Source organism: Martes martes, assembly GCF_963455335.1.
Source record: "Martes martes genome assembly, chromosome: X".
NCBI classification, from domain to species: domain Eukaryota; kingdom Metazoa; phylum Chordata; class Mammalia; order Carnivora; family Mustelidae; genus Martes; species Martes martes.
In genome coordinates this window covers 43,589,981-43,609,734 of record NC_137897.1, presented here as the reverse complement: position 1 = coordinate 43,609,734, position 19,754 = coordinate 43,589,981, and the positions used below count along the sequence as shown (strand labels likewise).

The 19,754-nt window shown below is 39.2% G+C and overlaps 1 protein-coding gene across 1 annotated transcript in view; it reads left to right on the top strand.

Annotated features, from left to right (window-relative positions):
* Window positions 1-19,754, top strand: part of HUWE1 (HECT, UBA and WWE domain containing E3 ubiquitin protein ligase 1) — a 176,260-nt gene that overhangs the window by 71,738 nt on the left and 84,768 nt on the right. Inside the window, exons 18-22 of the mRNA XM_080795415.1 lie at window positions 761-895; window positions 1,414-1,515; window positions 1,987-2,067; window positions 17,983-18,089; window positions 18,271-18,448. Of these exons, the coding sequence (XP_080651541.1) occupies window positions 761-895; window positions 1,414-1,515; window positions 1,987-2,067; window positions 17,983-18,089; window positions 18,271-18,448 (603 nt within the window). The remainder of the gene's footprint in view (window positions 1-760; window positions 896-1,413; window positions 1,516-1,986; window positions 2,068-17,982; window positions 18,090-18,270; window positions 18,449-19,754) is intronic.

The window sequence follows — 19,754 nt, the reverse complement described above, 5'->3', positions numbered from 1 at the left end:
AGAGAACATGTATAAGTTGGTGGGTGGGGACAGGAGAAGGAGAGAATCTGAAGCAGGCTCCCTGCTGAGTGCAGAGCCCTACTTGGGGCATGACCCCATAACCCTGAAGATCGTGACCTAAGCTGAAAACAAGAGTTGGACTCTTCAACACAACTGAGCCACTCAGGCATCCCAGGAAATCCACATTTTTAATAACTAATCCAGGTGATTCTGATGTATTTATAGAGGAAACTTTATATTCTATAAAGGGGTTACAAAACTATGAGTTTGTGCTGCCTTTATATAAGTAGGCACAAGTATGTATGTTTGTGTATGTATAAAAAGGTTGGAAGAAAGTATTTCCAGTGTAAACTGTGGTTTAATACTGTAGGAACTGTATTATATTTTATAAATTGTAAGAAGTAATTATGTATTTTATACTTCATTAAAATTAGAAAAAGCTTTACCCATAGTTTGCTACCCACTGGTAGTATGTGTAATTGCATGTTTTACTTACCATTGTTTCTCCTCCCACATTTGGTGGGTGAGAAATATTGAAGGGGATTTCTTTTGAAGGATTGTTTTTAACTTGCATTTCTTAAATAACTAGTGCTGTTAAATACTTCTCTATTTGTGGAAAGCTTACATTTTTATTTTGAGTTTCGATATCATCTGTCACCATTTTTTGTATCATTTATCTCACCTTAATGGGAAAAAATTTTTCATTCTTTTGGCGGTGCTTTTATTCTAACAGGTTTCTTTATCATAACTTTTACTTTAGTTACAGATGTGACTATGGAAAGTAGTCCAGGCTCATCCATCTCTGTGGAGCACCGGCTAGATGTTGAATTAAGGGCATCAAGTTCTAGCAGCAGCACTAGCATCTCCTCTGGCTCTGGCCCTGGCCCCCGTCCTGGTGGGTAGACAAGTAGATACACAGTCTTTCACAGTGAATTACTAAGCTAGTCAAGGAGGTACTTTGGGAACAGCTTTAGTGATACATTTGGAGGTTTGTTTCTTGGGACTATGCATGTTATTTTGCCATTCTGGTATCCATTTTCTCATATTAACATTTATTTCATAGCATTTCACAGTTTTCCCACTGTTCACATGTTGATTATTTTATCAAAGCACCCATTTCAGCAGATAATATCTAAAACAGAAACTGAGGATCCCAGAGTTAATCTTTTTACTTGCACTTTTACTTCAGTCTTTTCCTTTTAGTATTAGTTTTGTATAGCCCTTGGTGATTTATTTTCCCCATTTTTAAAGCTTAGTAAGTAAGTACTCTTCCCAACATCCAGAGATCTCATTTCGAATGTCTGCTGGTGTTGATATAGTGTATATGCTTCTCTTAAAAATTTGTTTTATGTGCATACTCATTGTGGTCTGATGGTGAACTCAGTATAATCCTCCATCTTTCTCTCTTGCCAGGAGTCCAGTGTATTCCACAAAGAGCAGCACTTCTCAAATCCATGTTGAATTTCCTCAAGAAGGCCATTCAAGACCCAGCTTTCTCAGATGGCATACGACATGGTATTTGATTTTAGATTCTTTCTTGAAGGATGTGACTCTCTCCAGAGATTAGTTCTTTTGATACTGATGCTACTCTTGTTTTATAAGACAGGCTTAAGAAAAGGCATGCCATGCTTTTAGTCTTTTAGTGTCACTTTTCCTAGACCTAAGGATTCTCTAGCTATTTTCATAATGATTCACCTATTTTTTTCCTTTTTCAGCCTTTGACTCTGTGCTCACTTCCAGCCTGCTACTCCACTTTGTCTGTGTCTGTATTCTTTTGTTCTTTGACCCACTGTTAAGAGGCTATTTCATGGACAAGGAATAAATAATAAAATAGGAGGAGATAAGTAGAAACCATTAGACTGGAATCAACACAGGATGTTTACCACAGTGGTGGTATATATAATACATTGTTCCATCATCTCTACCTATCAAACTACTTCTGGGCTGATGATACTCTCTTTGATGTTCACTTTTCTTTTCTCTTAGTGATGGATGGTTCTCTCCCTACCTCCCTGAAGCACATCATCAGTAATGCAGAATACTATGGCCCATCACTCTTCCTCCTCGGTAAGTGGTATTGATAGTTGGTTATACCAAGCTGGAATAACCTGGCAGAGTTCTCTGTGTATTTTATATCCTTATAGGATTTTACTCTCCACATTTGTCCACTGTGTTATGTATCTTTCTAGTTGATGATGAAATAGAGAAAGGTCAGAATTCAGTTTCAAATACCCATTTTTTGAATATCAAATATGCTTTCTATAAGAAGTATATTATAAATCATTTGTGATAAGTAATATTGTACATTTGTGCTGTATTTAACATTGCAAGTGTGATAAGAAGCATGTCTTAACTCAGTGGTTAGTCCCTCATCTTGGTCTGGAAAATTCAATCAGAATGGTTTCCATTCTTAGAATTGAATGACAGACCCCCCCCACAAACTATAGTATAGAAAATAGTTTCTCACTGTAGAAAATGCAGTTTGGGAACCTGTGGTTCCTTTGTAATTATTTAAAAATGCCTGTGCAATTTTATTTTGGCAGTATTCTGTGTATTGCTGTTGTTAAAACTTCATTTTTTTTTTCATTTATTGGGTACCATACATATTCATTACAGTGAGATACATCAGTTTCTAGAATTCTCCTTAAAACTAAAGGAATGTACTGGGAAGTGTAGAAATAGACAAAACCTCCTTGTACCAGTAGCACATGTTTTTTAATACTTTGGGGTATCTGGAGGTAGTAGTTTTGGCTACTACAATTTAGGTACTTGGTCCCTTGCTAAAACAAATTTGGGGTTTTATATTTTAAATTTGTATCCTGTGACCTTGCTAAATTCACTTAGTAGTTCATAATTGCTTTGTTAATTTCTTAAGATACTCTATATAGGTTTCTTATCTACAAGTAGTTCTTTTTTTAATAATCATTTTGCTTTTTATGTCTTACTGCATTGGCAAAGATTTCTAATACAACTCCAAATAGAAGTGGTGAGAATGGGCCTTTTCGCTTTATTCCTGAACTCAGGGGAAAGCATTCAGTATTTCACCATTAAATTTGAGGTTAGCAGAAGGTTTTGTTCCTCTTTATCAGGGTGAGGAAGTATTCCCTTATACTATAGCAACTCCATCTTGACATGGAAAGACACCCTTAGGTTCATATGGCAGAACTCATGGAAGCAGTTCTTTAATAAAATCAAAGATTTCTTACACAGGTGGAGAAGTCCCAAGTTACGATACAGGGAAGAAGGATGGCTCTCTCTGGGAGAAAGCCCCAAAACAGAGAAAAGCAAGTACACAGGCATCTTACAAAGGGAAACTTTAAAGGAGGCAGCAAGAGGACATGTATGCTTATGGGGTGGAGGCAGGGAGCAGGTAAGCCTTCAGAATGACACAGGAAGCCAGAAATGAGACTTAGAGCACTAAAGCAAACATAGTGGAGGTCAGAATTCTTCTCTAGAGTCTTGTACTTCATCCCTGCTATTTAAATTAGCATAATAACCTTTCTGGTTTCCTGTAAATAACTTGTATTTGAGAGGGACCAAATTTGCAAAGCCAACTCAAAATAATTAGGCCAACAGTTATTATAGCTCCATAAATGATGGTGTAGAGCCTTTCACCCTAGCCAGAGGGAGACAGCCAGGAAAAGAAATTAATGGGGGTCTAAGAATCTCCTGGTACATTTTTTTATGTAGTTGGCTATTTATTTTGTTGTTGTTGTTTAAGATTTTATTTATTTATTTGACAGAGATCACAAGTAGGCAGAGAAGCAGGCAGAGAGAGAGGAGGAAGCAGGCTCCCTGCTGAGCCGAGAGCCCGATGCAGGGCTCGATCCCAGAACCCTGGGATCATGACTTGAGCCGAAGGTGGAGGCTTTAATCCACTGAGCCACCCAGGCGCCCCTTGTTCTTTTATTTTAACTCTTCTGGATACCTTGTATTTTTGACCCACCTGCAGCAGGAAGTCCCCTAAGGCACAAACGCTGCCTTAAAGTGACAGTAGTTTAATACTGATCTGTTTTAAGAGTTTATTTATTTATTTTAGAGAGAGAGAGTTTATTTATTTATTTTAGAGCACACTCTTGCTCAAGTGGGAACTGGAATGGGGAGGGAAGGGGGAACAAATCTCAAGCTGACTCTGCACTGGGTGCGGAGCTCAATGCAAGGCTTGATCCCATGGCTCCCAAGATCGTGACCTGAGCCGAAACTGGATGCTTAAACCAACTGAGCCACTCAGGCACCCCCAATCTTTTTACTAATTATAGCAGCTAAACTGCTTTGTCTCTCATTAAGGGCTTCTAAGGCTTGAGCTCTTTGGTTTATATGATTGGCTAGGAGTTGTGCCATTTTTTGGGTAGCCTCTGTAAGATGCATCTATGTCACAGAATTAAAAACGCCTAATCTTGTGCCCATTATACCAAAGATGGTGATGCAGTCCAGTATAGAAGATAAAAAGATGGCCCAGTGCTCCCTTTTGTGGCAAGACTTGATCAACAAGCTAGACATTCTAGTTTGATCTAGGGTACCTGGATACTAAATACCCATAGGACACAGGTCAGGGTGTATGGACTAGAAGGGAGCAGTTGGTGGAGTAGAGTGTATGACCTTGCTGAATAAGAGTTGTGTCCTAGGAGATCCAGTAGCCCAAGGGGGCTGGAGGGTGGAGTTTCTAGTGGCCAAATTATATCAGGGCAGACATGCGAGGGCAAAACAGTCTCAACAAGAAAGGCATCATTGTCTAGACTCTGGATTGGTGGGGAAGGCTATGAAGGGCATGAAGAAGTCAGTAAGGAAACATCTGGTGAGGTTGTGCTGTCCTGCGGCAATAATTCTGTGCTAAAACCAACCAAATAAGGATTCTGACTCTTCCCAAATTCAACCTCTGACTCTTCTACCCCACTTTTATACCCAACTGTATTCCTTTCTAAGTTCCCCAGCTACCTTTTCTTCTCTCACTTCCTGTTTAAGTCCATATTCCCTGAGCTTGTGCTCTGTTCCTAGATTAGGTGATGCCAACAACCATGATGGTTGTTACGGACTGCTTAATCAGGGTGGTGACAGATAGTCAGTATGAATGTTGAAGACCTTCCAGGGGACAAGAGTTGTTTGTATAACTAATTGCCTGAACCTGGGCACCTGTTAACATTGCTAGAGTTTTAGTGCTCAGGTGACATTCTCTGTTACCATTATATAAATATTGTCTTTCAGGTTGAGGAAGATGGGCAGTGTTGGTGCAGTGATGGTGGAATAATGGAAAGTGAAGTGTGAGACTGTCAGATTAAGGAAAGTCAGTTGATGGGGCCATTGGAATTGTGATGAGTGATGTGGCCACCCATTATAGGGGCAGTTAAACATTTGGGGCTGTTACCACGGAGGCTGGGACCACCGATTGTGCTAACATCATCCTCTAGGATACTGGGTTCGTGGGAGTCCTGACCTAACCCCAAAACTTTGATGGAAGGTTTCATACATTGGAGAACTAATTACAGAAGTGATTTTCAGTATTGCTTTGTCTCTAGGAGTTACTGAGTAATTTCTTTTTTTTTTTTTAAAGATTTTATTTATTTATTTGACAGAGATCACAAGTAGACAGAGAGGCAGTGGGGGGGGGGGAGCAGGCTCCCCGCTGAGCAGAGAGCCCGATGCGGGACTTGATCCCAGGACCCTGAGATCATGACCTGAGCCAAAGGCAGCAACTTAACCCACTGAGCCACCCAGGTGCCCCCTACTGAGTAATTTCTTACAGGGAACTGTGGACTGATTGAATATCCCCAAACAGTCAAGGTCACAGCATGGACATAAAGGAGTCCAAGGAGTTTGGCACTGAGTTGGAATGGTAGACTCCCAGATGCAAGCCATGAGCCAAATCTGACATTGCTAGGCCAACCAGAACCAGAGTGTTCCATAATATTTTCAGACCTGTTGAGATCTATAGGCTTGGCATGATGGAGGTGTCCATTTATTTATGTAAGTCACAGGCATTGTTATCCCAGATCCTGTAGTGGCTTCCCATTCATTAGCTCGTAATTAGGGCTGTAATAGGGTGAATCCAGAGCTAGCATCCATATTTAAGAATGTTAGTACTGAGAACTAATTTAAGATCTTCCTTTTCTTTTTAGAAGAAGCATAAAATTGTAGGTGTGGGAACAGGCAAGACTTCCATTTCTTACAAAAAGGGAACTCCAGTTAGTGAACCTTTAGAACTATTATATTGGGAAAAGACTTTAGCAGAGACTACCTTTGTGGCGTACAGAATAGTCTGAAAGGGCAAAGGGCCTCAATTTTCAGTGGATCCCATTCTGTAACCCACTCTAAATGGAGGTACCAATCTAGCATAGGTTGCACCAAGTACAAAAAGGGGGCAGTGTCTTAAAGTGAGAAGAGACTCTGTTCGGGTATTATAGATTCATACATGGCAGGCATTCGTTTCATGACTAAGAGAAGAATAGAAAGGTCCTCATAATATTTTGTTAGGATGGCATGTGACTTAAAAGGTTGAGAGTTCAGGATAACTAAGATAAAGTGGTTAAAAGAGAGACCCATTTAGGAGACCATTGTCCATTTTTTTAAATTTAAGAGCATGCCCTTAAGTAGGCTATTATGTTTTTGTGTTAGGTCTGCTGTCTGCAGATGATAAGACAAATCAAGTTTCAGATGATGCCTTGCTTTTATTGCCAGTGCCCAGACTGAATGAATAAAAAGTGTACCCCCATGAGAGTCAGCGTTATTTGGAAACTAAAAGGGGACTAACATTTAGTGAGATCTATATTAACTGCCAGCAGTAGTATGGCAGGAAGGATAAACCAAGAACATGGTTGTATAACATTAAATCTTTGTGAGGGAATAGTACCTTATACCAGCAGATTGGGGCAGTGGCTCATTAAAATGAATTTGCCATTCAGAGAGGGAGTGTTCACTCCTTTGTATGGATTCCCATTGACCATGATGCTAATGGAAGACAGAGTGCAAAGATCACACTGGTATGCTAGTGTTTGGGCCACGGCCAGTAGCATTGGATACTATGGCACTGAGCCCAGGTTTAAGGGTCTGGAGACTGCAATCACTGGAGGTCTCATTGAGCTGAGTCAGGGAGTAATATCTGAGCTTATTTGAGAAGTGTGAACAAATTAGCTATGGTGTAAAAATGAGTTTCCTGTGTGGCCGCCTTGGTATGAGTTGAAACATCAGACTTTAATTGTAATACGTGATATCTGAGCAGCAATATATTCCCAATGTAGGAAGCCTAATAGAGCATGATACTGAATGTGGTAACTTTTGAGCCCATCAACCTAAGACCCACTAAAGCTACCAGTTAGCTGCCATCCGGGAATCTATAAAAATATGAACGGTGGTCATACCTTTATTGAGGTGTCCTCCAGTGCCAGAATGACTGTGGTCTGCTCTCTAGTTAGGCTGACTCTTGACCCATCCTTTATCAGGAGTGACCTGATCATGGTTTGGAAAGCACCAACTTTCCAGCAGGTTCCATCACATGTGATTAGTGTTACTGCCTTCTGTAATAAATGGACTCCCTTTCTACTGGATTTCCTATTCACTGTGTCCCTGTGTTTTTAAGACAAAAGCCGGAGGCTGTGAGTCCACATTTTCACTTATTTTGGACCTTTAACTATAGTTTACTTTGTCTGCCCTTCACATTTAAAAAGATTTTTCAGGTGTTTAATCCAGCTTTTAGTTCTTTTCAGCAGAATGATTTATTAAAATATTGTGCCTTTTTATTTTAAAAGAAAGAATTTTCTATGTTGATGTATTTTTTGTGATCACCAATGTTTTTCTTTCTACTGAAGTCTTGTGTCTTATGTTAATTTTTTTCATATTCTGAATCTTACACTAGTTTTCTTACTCCTTTTTTTGTAATGGTTATTTTTATATTTTATTGACATCTAAACTTAAAAAATTTCTTACTCTGTCTTCTGCCAGACTGGAACAACATAAGGTCTTCAACCTGCCTTCATGTCACCCCTTTCTCATCATTTTTTTTTGTCCTTTTTTGACTTTCCTTTTCTGATTCATGTTTTAGTTTTGTTGGGGTACATCTTTGGGTAATATTTAAAGTGTTATACTTCCTTTTCTTTCAGAATTTTGTGGACATTTCTCTATTTTCTTCCAATGTTATGCATTGTAGATAATAACCACGATGTTAAACTGGTTCTTGTTCTTCTGTAGGTAACTTCATTTTCTCTTTACTCTAGGAATTTACAAATTTCACCAGGACATACATAGTTCTCTTTCTTTTCAGTATTCTCTCATAGAACTTGGTTAGGCCTTTTAAAAAATCTGATAATTTTTATTACTTCAGGAAAATTCCTTTGGTTCCTTTTAACTTCTATATTCTCTCTCAGAAATCCTAATGTATAGCTAGCACACCTGCCATGTTGATTTCATGTCACTATCTGAGAGTTTCTCTGTATAACCTTTCAAGATGCCTTTGGCAGTATCAAATTTTAAACAGTTTTTACAAACTTTGTAAATTTCTAACTCTTTCCTTATTCTTAAGGGACCCTTTGTCTCAACACATTATTGCTGTTTTATGGATTTTGTAGGTTCTAGAATGTGATTTTTATCATTAACTTTTTAAAATATTTTTTTATTTTTTTATTAACATATAATGTATTACTAGCCCCAGGGATACAGGTCTGTGAATCGCCAGGTTTACACACTTCACAGCACTCACCATAGCACATACCTTCCCCGATGTCCATAACCCTACCACCTTCCTTCCTACCCTCCTCTGCCTGGCAACCCTCAGTTTGCTTTGTGAGATTAAGAGTCTCTTACAGTTTGTCTCCCTCCTGATCCCATCTTGTTTCATTTATTCTTTTCCTACCTCTCAACCCCCCCACGTTGCCTCTCAGCTTCCTCATATCAGGGAGATCATATGATAATTGATTGGCTTATTTCGCTAACCATAGTACCCCCTAGTTCCATCCATGTCATTGCAAATGTCAAGATTTCATTTCTTTTGATGACTACATGGTATTCCATTGTATATATATACACCACATCTTCTTTATCCATTTATCTGTTGATGGACATCTGGGTTCTCTCCATAGTTTGGCTATTGTGGACATTGCTTCTATAAACACTCGGGTGCACATGCCCCTTCGGATCACTACATTTGTATAGGGTAAATACCCAGTAGTGCAATTGCTGGGTCATAGGGTAGCTCTATTTTCAACTTTTTGAATGCTATTTTCCAGACTGGTTGCACCAGCTTGCATTCCCACCAACAGTGTAGGAGGGTTCCCATTTCTCCACATCCTCACCAGCATCTGTCATTTCCTGCCTTGTTAATTTTAGCCATTCTGACTGGTGTGAGGTGGTATCTCATTGTGGGTTTTTTTCTTTCAAGATTTTATTTATTTATTTGACACAGAGAGAGAGAGATCACAAGTAGGCAGAGAAGCAGGCTCCCTGCTGAGCAGAGAGCCGGATGTGGGGCTCGATCCCAGGACCCTGGGATCATGACCTGAGAAGGCAGAGGCTTAACCCACTGAGCCACCCAGGCGCCCCCTCATTCCCCCTCATTGTGGTTTTGATTTGTATGTCTCTGATGCCGAGTGATGTTGAGCACTTTTTCATGTGTTTGTTGGCCATCTGGATGTCTTCCTTGCAGAAATGTCTGTTCATGTCCTCTGCCCATTTCTTGATTGGATTATTTGTTCTTTGGGTGTTGAGTTTGATAAGTTCTTTGTACAGGTTAGGTACTAGCCCTTTATCTGATAAGTCATTTGCAAATATCTTCTCCCATTCTGTCAGTTGTGCTTTGGTTTTGTTGACTGTTTCCTTTGCTGTGCAAAAGCTTTTGATTTTGATGAAGTCCCAATAGTTCATTTTTGCCCTTGCTTCCCTTGCCTTTGGCGATGTTCCTAGGAAGAAGTTGCTGCGGCTGAGGTCAAAGAGGTTGCTGCCTGCGTTCTCCTCAAGGATTTTGATGGATTCCTTTCTCACATTGAGGTCCTTCATCCATTTTGAGGCTTTTTTCATGTGTGGTGTAAGGAAATGGTCCAGTTTCATTTTTCTGCATGTGGCCGTCCAGTATTCCCAGCACCATTTGTTGAAGAGACCGTCTTTTTTCCATTGGACATTCTTTCCTGCTTTGTCGAAGATTAGTTGACCACAGAGTTGAGGGTCTATTTCTGGGCTCTCTATTCTGTTCCATTGGTCTTTGTGTCTGTTTTTATGCCAGTACCATACTGTCTTGATGATGCCAGCTTTTAATAGAGCTTGAAGTCTAGAATTGTGATGCCACCAACTTTGGCTTTCTTTTTCAATATTCCTCTGGCTATTTGAGGTCTTTTCTGGTTCCATATAAATTTTAGGATTATTTGTTCCATTTCTTTGAGAAAAAATGGATGGGATTTTGATAGGGATTGCATTAAATGTGTAGATTGCTTTAGGTAGAATAGACATTTTCACAATATTTGTTCTTCCACTCCATGAGCATGGAACATTTTCCCATTTCGTTGTGTCTTCCTCAGTTTCTTTCATGAGTACTTAAAGTATTCTGAGTATAGATTCTTTGCCTCTTTGGTTAGGTTTATTCCTAGGTATCTTGTGGTTTTGGGTGCAATTGTAAATGGGATTGAGTCCTTAATTTCTCTTTCTTCTGTCCTGTTTTTGGTGTATAGAGATGCAACTGATTTCTGTGCATTGATTTTATATCCTGACACTTTACTGAATTCCTGTACAAGTTCTAGCAGTTTTGGAGTGGAGTCTTTTGGGTTTTCCACATAAAGTATTCTATCATCTGCGAAGAGTGAGATTTTGACTTCTTTGCTGATTCGGATGCATTTTATTTCTTTTTGTTGTCTGATTGCTGAGGCTAGGTCTTTCTAGTACTGTGTTGAATAGCAGTGGTGATAGTAGACATCCCTGCCGTGTTCCTGACCTTAGCGGAAAAGCTCTCAGTTTCTCTCCATTGAGAATGATATTCGTGGTGGGTTTTTCTTAGATGGTTTTGATGATATTGAGGTATGTACCCTCTATCCCTATACTTTAAAGAGTTTTGATCAAGAAAGGATGCTGTACTTTGTCAAATGCTTTTTCAGCATCTATTGAGAGTATCATATGGTTCTTATTCTTTCTTTTATTAATGTTTCACATTGATTGATTTGCGGATGTTGAACCAATCTTGCAACCCTGGAATAAATCCTAATTGGTCGTGGTGAGTCATCCTTTTAATGTACTGTTGGATCTTATTGACTAGTATTTTGGTGAGAATTTTCACATCTGTGTTCATCAAGGATATTGGTCTGTAATTCTCTTTTTTGATGGGACCTTTGTCTGGTTTTGTGATCAAGGTAATGCTGGCCTCATAAAATGAGTTTGGAAGTTTTCCTTCCATTTCTGTTTTTGAAACAGTTTCAGGAGAATAGGAATTAATTCTTTAAATGTTTGGTAGAATTCCCCTGGGACGCCATCTGTTCCTGGGCTCTTGTTTGTTGGGAGATTTTTGATGACTGCTTCAATCTCCTTAATGGTTATTGGTCTGTTCAGGTTTTCTATTTCTTCCTGGTTCCGTTGTGGTAGTTCTATGTCTCTAGGAATGCATCCATTTCTTCCATATTGTCAAATTTGTTGTTGTAGAGTTTCTCATAATATGTTCTTATAATTGTTTGTATTTCTTTGGTGGTGTTTGTGATCTCTTCTCTTTCGTTCATGATTTTATTTATTTGGGTCCTTTCTTTTTTTTTTTTTTTGATAAGTCTGGCCAGGGGTTTATCAGTCTTACTAATTCTTTCAAAGAACCAACTCCTAATTTTGTTGATTTGTTCTGTTGTTTTTTTGCTTTCTATTTCATTGATTTCTGCTCTGATCTTTATTATTTCTCTTCTCCTTCTGGGTTTAGGCTTTCTTTGTTGTTCTTTCTCCAGCTCCTTTAGGTGTAGGGTTAGGTTGTGTATTTGAGACCTTTCTTTTTTCTTGAGAAAGGCTTGTATCGCTATCTAATTTCCTCTCAGGACTGCCGTTGCTGCATCCCACAGATTTTGAACCATTGTGTGTTCATTAGCATTTGTTCCCATGAATATTTTCAATTCTTCTTTAATTTCCTGATTGACCCCATTCATTCTTTAGTAGGATGCTCTTTAGTCTTCATGTATTTGGGTTCATTCCAAATTTCCTCTTGTGATTGAGTTCTAGCTTCAGAGCATTGTGGTCTGAAAATATGCAGAGAATGATCCGAATCTTTTGATACCGGTTGAGACCTGATTTATGACCCAGGATGTGATCTGTTCTGGAGAATGTTCCATGTGTACTAGAGAAGAATGTGTATTCTGTTGCTTTGGGATGGAATGTTCTGAATATATCTGTGTTGTCCATCTGGCACAGTGTGTCATTTAAGGCCTTTATTTCCTTGTTGATCTTTTGCTTGGATGATCTGTCCATTTCAGTGAAGGGGGTGTTAAAGTCCCCTACTATTATTGTGTTATTGTCAATGTGTTTCTTTGATTTTGTTATTAATTAGTTTATACAGTTGGTTGCTCCCATGTTAGGGGCATAGATATTTAAAACTGTTAGATCTTCTTGTTGGACAGACCCTTTGAGTATGATATAGTGTCCTTCCTCATCTCTTATTATAGTCTCTGGCTTAAAATCTAATTGATCTAAGGATTGCCACCCCAGCTTTCTTCTGACGTCTATTAGCATGGTAAATTGTTTTCCACCCCCTCACTTTAAATCTGGAGGTGTCTTTGGGTCTAAAATGAGTTTCTTGTAGATAGCATATTGATGGGTTTTGTTTTTTTTAATCCATTCTCATACCGTGTGTCTTTTGATTGGGGCATTTAGCCCATTTATATTCATGGTAACTATTGAGAAATATGAATTTAGTGCCATTGTATTGCCTGTAAGGTGACTGTTCCTGTATATTGTCTCTGTTCCTTTCTGGTCTACTACTTTTAGGGTCTCTCTTTGCTTAGAGGACCCCTTTCAATATTTCCTGTAGAGCTGGTTTGGTGTTTACAAACTCTTCTGGTTTTTGTTTGTCCTGGAAGCTTTTTATCTCTCCTATTTTCTTTTCTTTTTTTTTTTTTTTAAAGATTTTATTTATTTATTTGACAGAGAGAGAGATCACAAGTAGGCAGAGAGGCAGAGAGCAGAGAGCAGAGAGCCCGACGTAGGGCTCGATCCCAGAACCCTGAGATCATGACCCAAGCCGAAGGCAGAGGCCTTCACCCACTGAGCCACCCAGGCGCCCCTCTTCTTCTATTTTCAATGATAGCCTAGCTGGATACAGTATTCTTGGCTGCGTGTTTTTCTCGTTTAGTGCTCTGAATATATCATGCCAGATCTTTCTGGCCTGCCAGGTCTCTGTGATAAGTCTGCTGCCAATCTAATGTTTTTACCCTTGTATGTTACAGACTTCTTGTCCCGGGCTGCTTTCAGGATTTTCTCTCTGTGGCCAAGGCTTGTAAATTTTACTATCAGGTGACAGGGTGTGGACCTATTTTTATTGATTTTGAGGCGCGTTCTTAGCATCTCCTGGATTTTGATGTTTATTCCCTTTGCCATATTAGGGAAATTCTCTACAGTAATTCTCTCCAATATACCTTCTGCTCCCCTCTCTCTTCTTCTGGAATCCCAGTTATTCTAATGTTGCTTCGTCTTATGTTCCCACTTATCTCTTGAATTCTCCCCTGGTGGTCCAGTAGTTTGTCTCTCTTTTGGTCAGCTTCTTTATTCTCTGTCGTTTGGTCTTATATATCACTATTATGTATATGGTATATACATATTGTATACACATTATGTATAATATGTGCATATTATGTACATATTACATACATTTTGCAATATGTACATGTTATGTACACATTATACGTAATGTTTATATATTATATATAGTATATATATTATGCAATATATATAATATTTATTATATATTGTAGTAAATATGTATATTATATATCACTATATATCACTAATTCTCTCTTCTGCCTCCTAGCAGTAAGAGCCTCCATTTTTTGTTGCACCTCATTAATAGCTTTTTTGATTTCAACTTGGTTAGATTTTAGTTCTTTTATTTCTCCATACAGGGTTTCTCTAATATCTTCCATGCTTTTTCAAGCCCAGCTAGCACCTTGAGAATTGTTATTCTGAACTCTAGATCTGACATATTACCAATGTTCGTATTGATTAGGTCCCTAGCCTTCAGTACTGCCTCTTGTTCTTTTTTTTGTGGTGAGTTTTTCCGCCTTGTCATTTTATCCAGTTAAGAATATGTGAAGGAGAGAATAAAATACTAAGAGGGTGGCAAAGACCCCAGGAAAATGTGCTTTAATCCAATCAGAAGAGACCCCATTTCATAGGGGAAGAAAGGGGGTAAAAAGTTCAGAGAAAAAATATATATATATATAAAAAAGAAACTATATATATTAGACTGGTGAATAGAACAGAGTCACCCACTTAATTTTTGGAGTACTTTAGTCTCTTAGAAGAAACTATCTCCCCAAATTTTAAGGAATGAAATATATATATACACACACATATACACAATAAGGGTAAACACGATGAAGGGATGGAATATGACTATAAAGATGAAATTTTTTTTTAACAATTTCTATAAAAGGAGTTGATAAGTTGTTTGGGAGAATAAAGAAAAAGAATGTGGAGAGAATTTGCATAGTCTGGAGACTAGAACAAAGCCCTATGCTAGATTTAGGGTATATTTTGATACAGTAGAAGAAGTTGTATCCCCAATTTTTTTAGAAGAAATAATATGTGTATATACAAAAAATAAAGTTAGATACAATGAAGGATAAAATATAACTATAATAATGAAGGTTCAAAAATATTTTTTTGTGAAAGGTGTTGTTAAGATTAACTAGTTAAGAAATGTTAAAAGAGGAAAGAGTAAAAGTTAATAAAATTTTAGCATAAGAAAAAAATAAAAGTAAAAAAATTAATTAACTTTGCAAGACTAAAGAATTATGGGGAGAAATCCATGAATTCCATGCTTTGCTTTCTCCTCCTCTGGAATTCTGCTGTTCTCCTTGGTAAGTGAACTTGGTCTTGGCTAGATTCCTTATGATCTTCTGAGGGAGGGGCCTGTTGTAGTGGTTCTCAAGTGTCTTTGCCTGAGGCAGAATTGCACAGTCCTTACCAGGGGCCAGGCTAAGTAATCCGCTTGGGTTCACTTTCGGGAGCTTTTGTTCTCTGAACGCTTTGTTTTCCGTAGAGTTCTGGAGGACGGGAATGAAAATGGTGGCCTCCCAGTCTCTAGGCCTGAGAAGCCGAGAACTCGGGGCCCCATTCCTCAGTGTGCCCTCGGAGAAAAGCGCTCAATCACTCTTGTCTCCCTGGCCCCTGGCCATGCTCCAAGCTCACCCAGCCTGTGACCAAGCATCTCTGTCTCTGGCACACAGCCCCACCTGGAGTCTCCAAACCCAGCAGATCCCTGAGCATTCCCGGGGGGGGGGTCTCCCCAGATCTTGTGGGGTCCCTGCTCAGAGAGCAGTGTCTTGACTGTGCCACAGATCACAATTTAAGGTAACCCCGAGTTGGGAGCTCACTCCTCGGCTCCATCTCTGTAGCCGGCTTCCCCTAATACCTGTGAGCTCTGCGATGCTCAGACAACCCCAATCCTTCTGTGACCCCACGGGAACTGAAACCACATTGTCCCCACCTGGGCTTCACCTGGCTTAGCCTCTGGAGGGATGTCCCTCAGTGGAGCTGACTTTTAAAAGTTCTCATTTTGTGCTCTTTTGCTCTGCCACTTGCCGGGAGCCAGTCCCTCCCGCAGTGGTCTATCTTCCCGCCGCTTTGGATTTACTTCTCCGCAGGTCCTACCTTTCAGAAAGTGGTCGATTTTCTGTTTCTAGAATTGCTGCTCCTCTCTTCGATCTCCTGTTGGATTTGTAGGTATTCAGAGTGGTTTGATAAACTCTCTAGCTGATCTCCTGCTACCTGATCTCATCTCAGCCTGCTACTCCTCCATCTTGACTCCTCCCTATCATTAATTTTTTAAGAGTCAACTTGGGAGTCAGTTGCTAGGTTCCACATGGAGCCAGTTGGTTTTTGTGTTTCCTTTTTTAAAAATTCTTATATTTGGTCATCTGTTAATTTTAAAAGAGGGTTTAAACTGTCCCATTGCACAGTAGCATTATGACATAGCATTATAGTTAAGACCATGGTAAAATAGCAGATTTGATGTCTTAGTAACCTCTAGTAGAATACTAATTTTAGTTTATGAATACTCAATTTTAGTAACTTCTTGTAATTTAGACATTTGTTTTAAGAAAAAGTCTGTGGAAGATTCTATTATATACCAGTAGGAACCCAAAAAATGACTTATAGTTTCCATAAGTTTGTCGTCCATCAGAAGTCCCAAAGGTCATTGACAACTGTTGGTCCCCAGTAATTGTCATATATTTGCCCATTTCAATGACATTTGGAGTAGATGCACCCCTTTGTCAGGTTTTAAAATCAAAATTTTTAAATCTCATACAGTGAGTTGGGAAGCGTTGTCTTAATTGCTCCTGGAAGGTTTAATAATCTCACATCTAAAATTGTTACTTTAGGGACACCTGGGTGGTTCAGTCTGTTAAGCGTCTGCCTTCAGCTAAGGTCGTGATCCCAGGGTCCTGGGATCGAGTCCCACATCGGGCTCCTTGTTCAGCAGAGAGGCTGCTTCTCCCTCTGCCTGCCTCTCCCCCCGCCCCGCTTGTATGCTCACACTCTCTCTATCTGACAAATGAATAAATAAAATCTTTTTAAAAAATAATGAATCTGTTGGTTTGGTGCCTGTTACTTGGTATTTTTACTTATAAAAAGTCTTGTGGTTAATAGGCTAGCCTGCTTTGCTATCACTTCTTGAGAGTCATTTTTTTTTTTACGACATTTTCTTACAAAAGCATTACATTTCACTTGTTACCATACAGTTTGTAAAAGAATTTTATTTGTTCTGAATCTGGTCAGATCTCCTTTTTTCACTGCTGATATATTGCCTGCTTTTCTTGGATTTCCCATAAGCTTGTCAGCTTTTTCAGTCTTTTCAGAGGGTTAGTTACAGGTTTTAATTATTCGTCCTATTGGCTTGCAGTTCACTAAATGCTATTTTTTTCTATTATTTCTAGCTTCACTTTTGGTTACCTTTAATGAATGCATTAATTTTCTCTTGAGCACTGATAACCATCTATACAGCCCATGTTAAATACAATATTGTCAAAAGTTGGGCAGATTACATACCTAAGAACTCTTAACATTTCTAATGGTATTTTAAAATTGCTAAAAGGCTTTTGAGAAGACATTTTGTCCATTCCATCAGTTGTTTACTTCAGTCCAGGAAACTACCCCCCCCCATCTTAGATATTTTCCCTACATTTTAAACAAAGGTTGTATTTTTAGATTCATTAGTTCTCATAATCGCGGTCTGGTTTATATCCACAGTGGTTCATGTATTTAGTGGAGTGGTATGCAGCCATTCATTTGAATGAAGTGTAGTGTAGTGACAGGGAAAGAAAAAGGAGAATATATGGTGTATATTATAATTTAAAAGAAACAGGTTATATAGCAGTGTAACCTCAGTGGTGTAAAAATATGCTCCTAAAATCTTAATATTTTTTTCATTTATATATATTTCTTGAATTATATATGTTTAAGATGTAGAACATGATCTAGTATATGTAGTGAAATGATTTCTATAATCAAGCTAATTAACAAATCATCTCACATAGTTACCTTTTTTTTATGTGAGGAAAGCACCTGAAATTTCTCAGCATGTTTTTCAGTGTTCAGTATGGTATTATTAATTATCATTATAACTATACATTGCCCATAAAAATCTTGAAGGTTTGTCACCTAATTCTTAATAGTGATCTTCTGATGGAGCAGTATTAGGAGCTTTCATTTCAGAGTAAGTACAAGTATTTAAATTGTTGTACATTGGGTATGTTTTTTTAAGCCTTTGGAGTTTTGTTGTTAATACCTGTGAAGAATATCTGAGTTTTTCCTATTTCTCATCTTTTTTAGCTACTGAAGTGGTGACTGTGTTTGTATTTCAAGAACCATCACTTCTCTCCTCACTCCAGGACAATGGATTAACAGATGTCATGCTTCATGCACTGCTTATCAAAGATGTGAGTCCTTTACTGTTTCTCTGTAAAGAATGCTCTTTGCATATCCTTCCCCATGATATGGACCTTCCCACAATATACCCCTCCCCTATTATTTCTCTGTGCAATAGGCTGGTCAGAGGTTTGTGGCATCTATACCTGAATGCTCTTAGAGGTCTTGAAATTCACTTGATCTTCTCTCTAGGTTCCTGCTACCCGTGAAGTCCTTGGCTCCCTTCCAAATGTATTCAGTGCACTCTGCTTGAATGCCCGAGGTCTTCAGTCATTTGTGCAGTGTCAGCCTTTTGAACGTCTTTTCAAAGTTCTTTTGTCTCCAGATTACCTCCCAGCCATGCGAAGGAGGAGGAGTTCTGATCCTCTTGGTAAGTCGCCAGGATTTATCTTACAATAATTGGTTTGCTGTTGTGCTAAGATTTTAGGTGATTATCAAGCCACCAGTTTGAGAAGAAAACCCTTTTTTGACCTCACATTTCTCTGGCTAGGTGTGCTAAGCTTAATGGGAATTATCAGTATAGTTATTACTATATCACTGTATACGTTGTATTGCAGGTAGAAAAGAATATTTCACCCTTACCTTCTGCTCATATTTTCATGTTTCTTAGCAGTTCAGTGTGTGTGTGTGTGTGTGTGTGTGTGTGTGTGTGTGTGTTCAGAAGTTCAAAGTTTTAATCCAAATTTGTACAAGTGTTGGGAAAACCTTTCCCTTCCTAGGCCACCAAATGGTCCAGATCACATTCCCAGGTGGCCTAAGTGGCTCCAGATCTTCAGGTGATACTTCCAGACCATGCCCTCATGTTCCAGTTGGCTGTAGCATTTGGGCGGGTCAGAAGCTGAACTGTGGAGTGACTCACAGAGGCTGCCCCCCTCTTCTTGGGTTAGGGCAGGAGGGGCAGCCCTGGATTCCCAGGTGGACTACCAGGAGGCAGGACCTACACTGCACTGCTACCTCAGTGGGATTACCCAGAGGAGCAGGAATTATCCAGTGGAGATCTTGGGGGCAAGGTCACCTAGGGCTTGGGGTCTGGCACAAGGGGGAAAGGGTCTCCTTGGGAAATTTCCACCTGTCATCATTCTGTGCCACTTTGATGCCTTAGTGGCCAGAGCTTGAGAGAGGCTGAGGACTTCCTTCCAGTGACCTTCGGATGTGCAAATAAGAGGTGGTGTTCCTCAGACTATCAAACTTCATTGTCAGATCTACTGTCATGGTGCTAGTGAGAGACGGGTATTAGGGGCAGTATATTTCCAGATCCACTGTCTAGTCTAGCAACAGGAGATACAAAGTCCTGAGGTGTTGATCTTAGTAGTCTTCTATTCTAATCCAAGTCCCCAGAATAGTTACAAATGAATAGATTTCCTTCCCAGTGTATTCGAGACCATATTATTGAGGAATAGTGAGAAGGTAGGGCTCTAGAAAGAATCCAGTTTTCATAAGTGTACTTTGTCTTTCGAGCTGCCATTGTCATTCTGTATTGGGGCAGCCGAGGATTAATGGTTTTATGCTTCTTTCTTTTCTCTCTTTGCTAGTTCAGACCTTGGTAGTAGAGATTGCAAGGGTAGAACGTAGACTCAGTAGACTGATGGCGTTTTCTTCTTCCTCCCCAATGATTTACTTTCAGAAGTTGGTGTGAATTCATTTGAGAAAACATGGCATTAGAAAATCACAAGCAC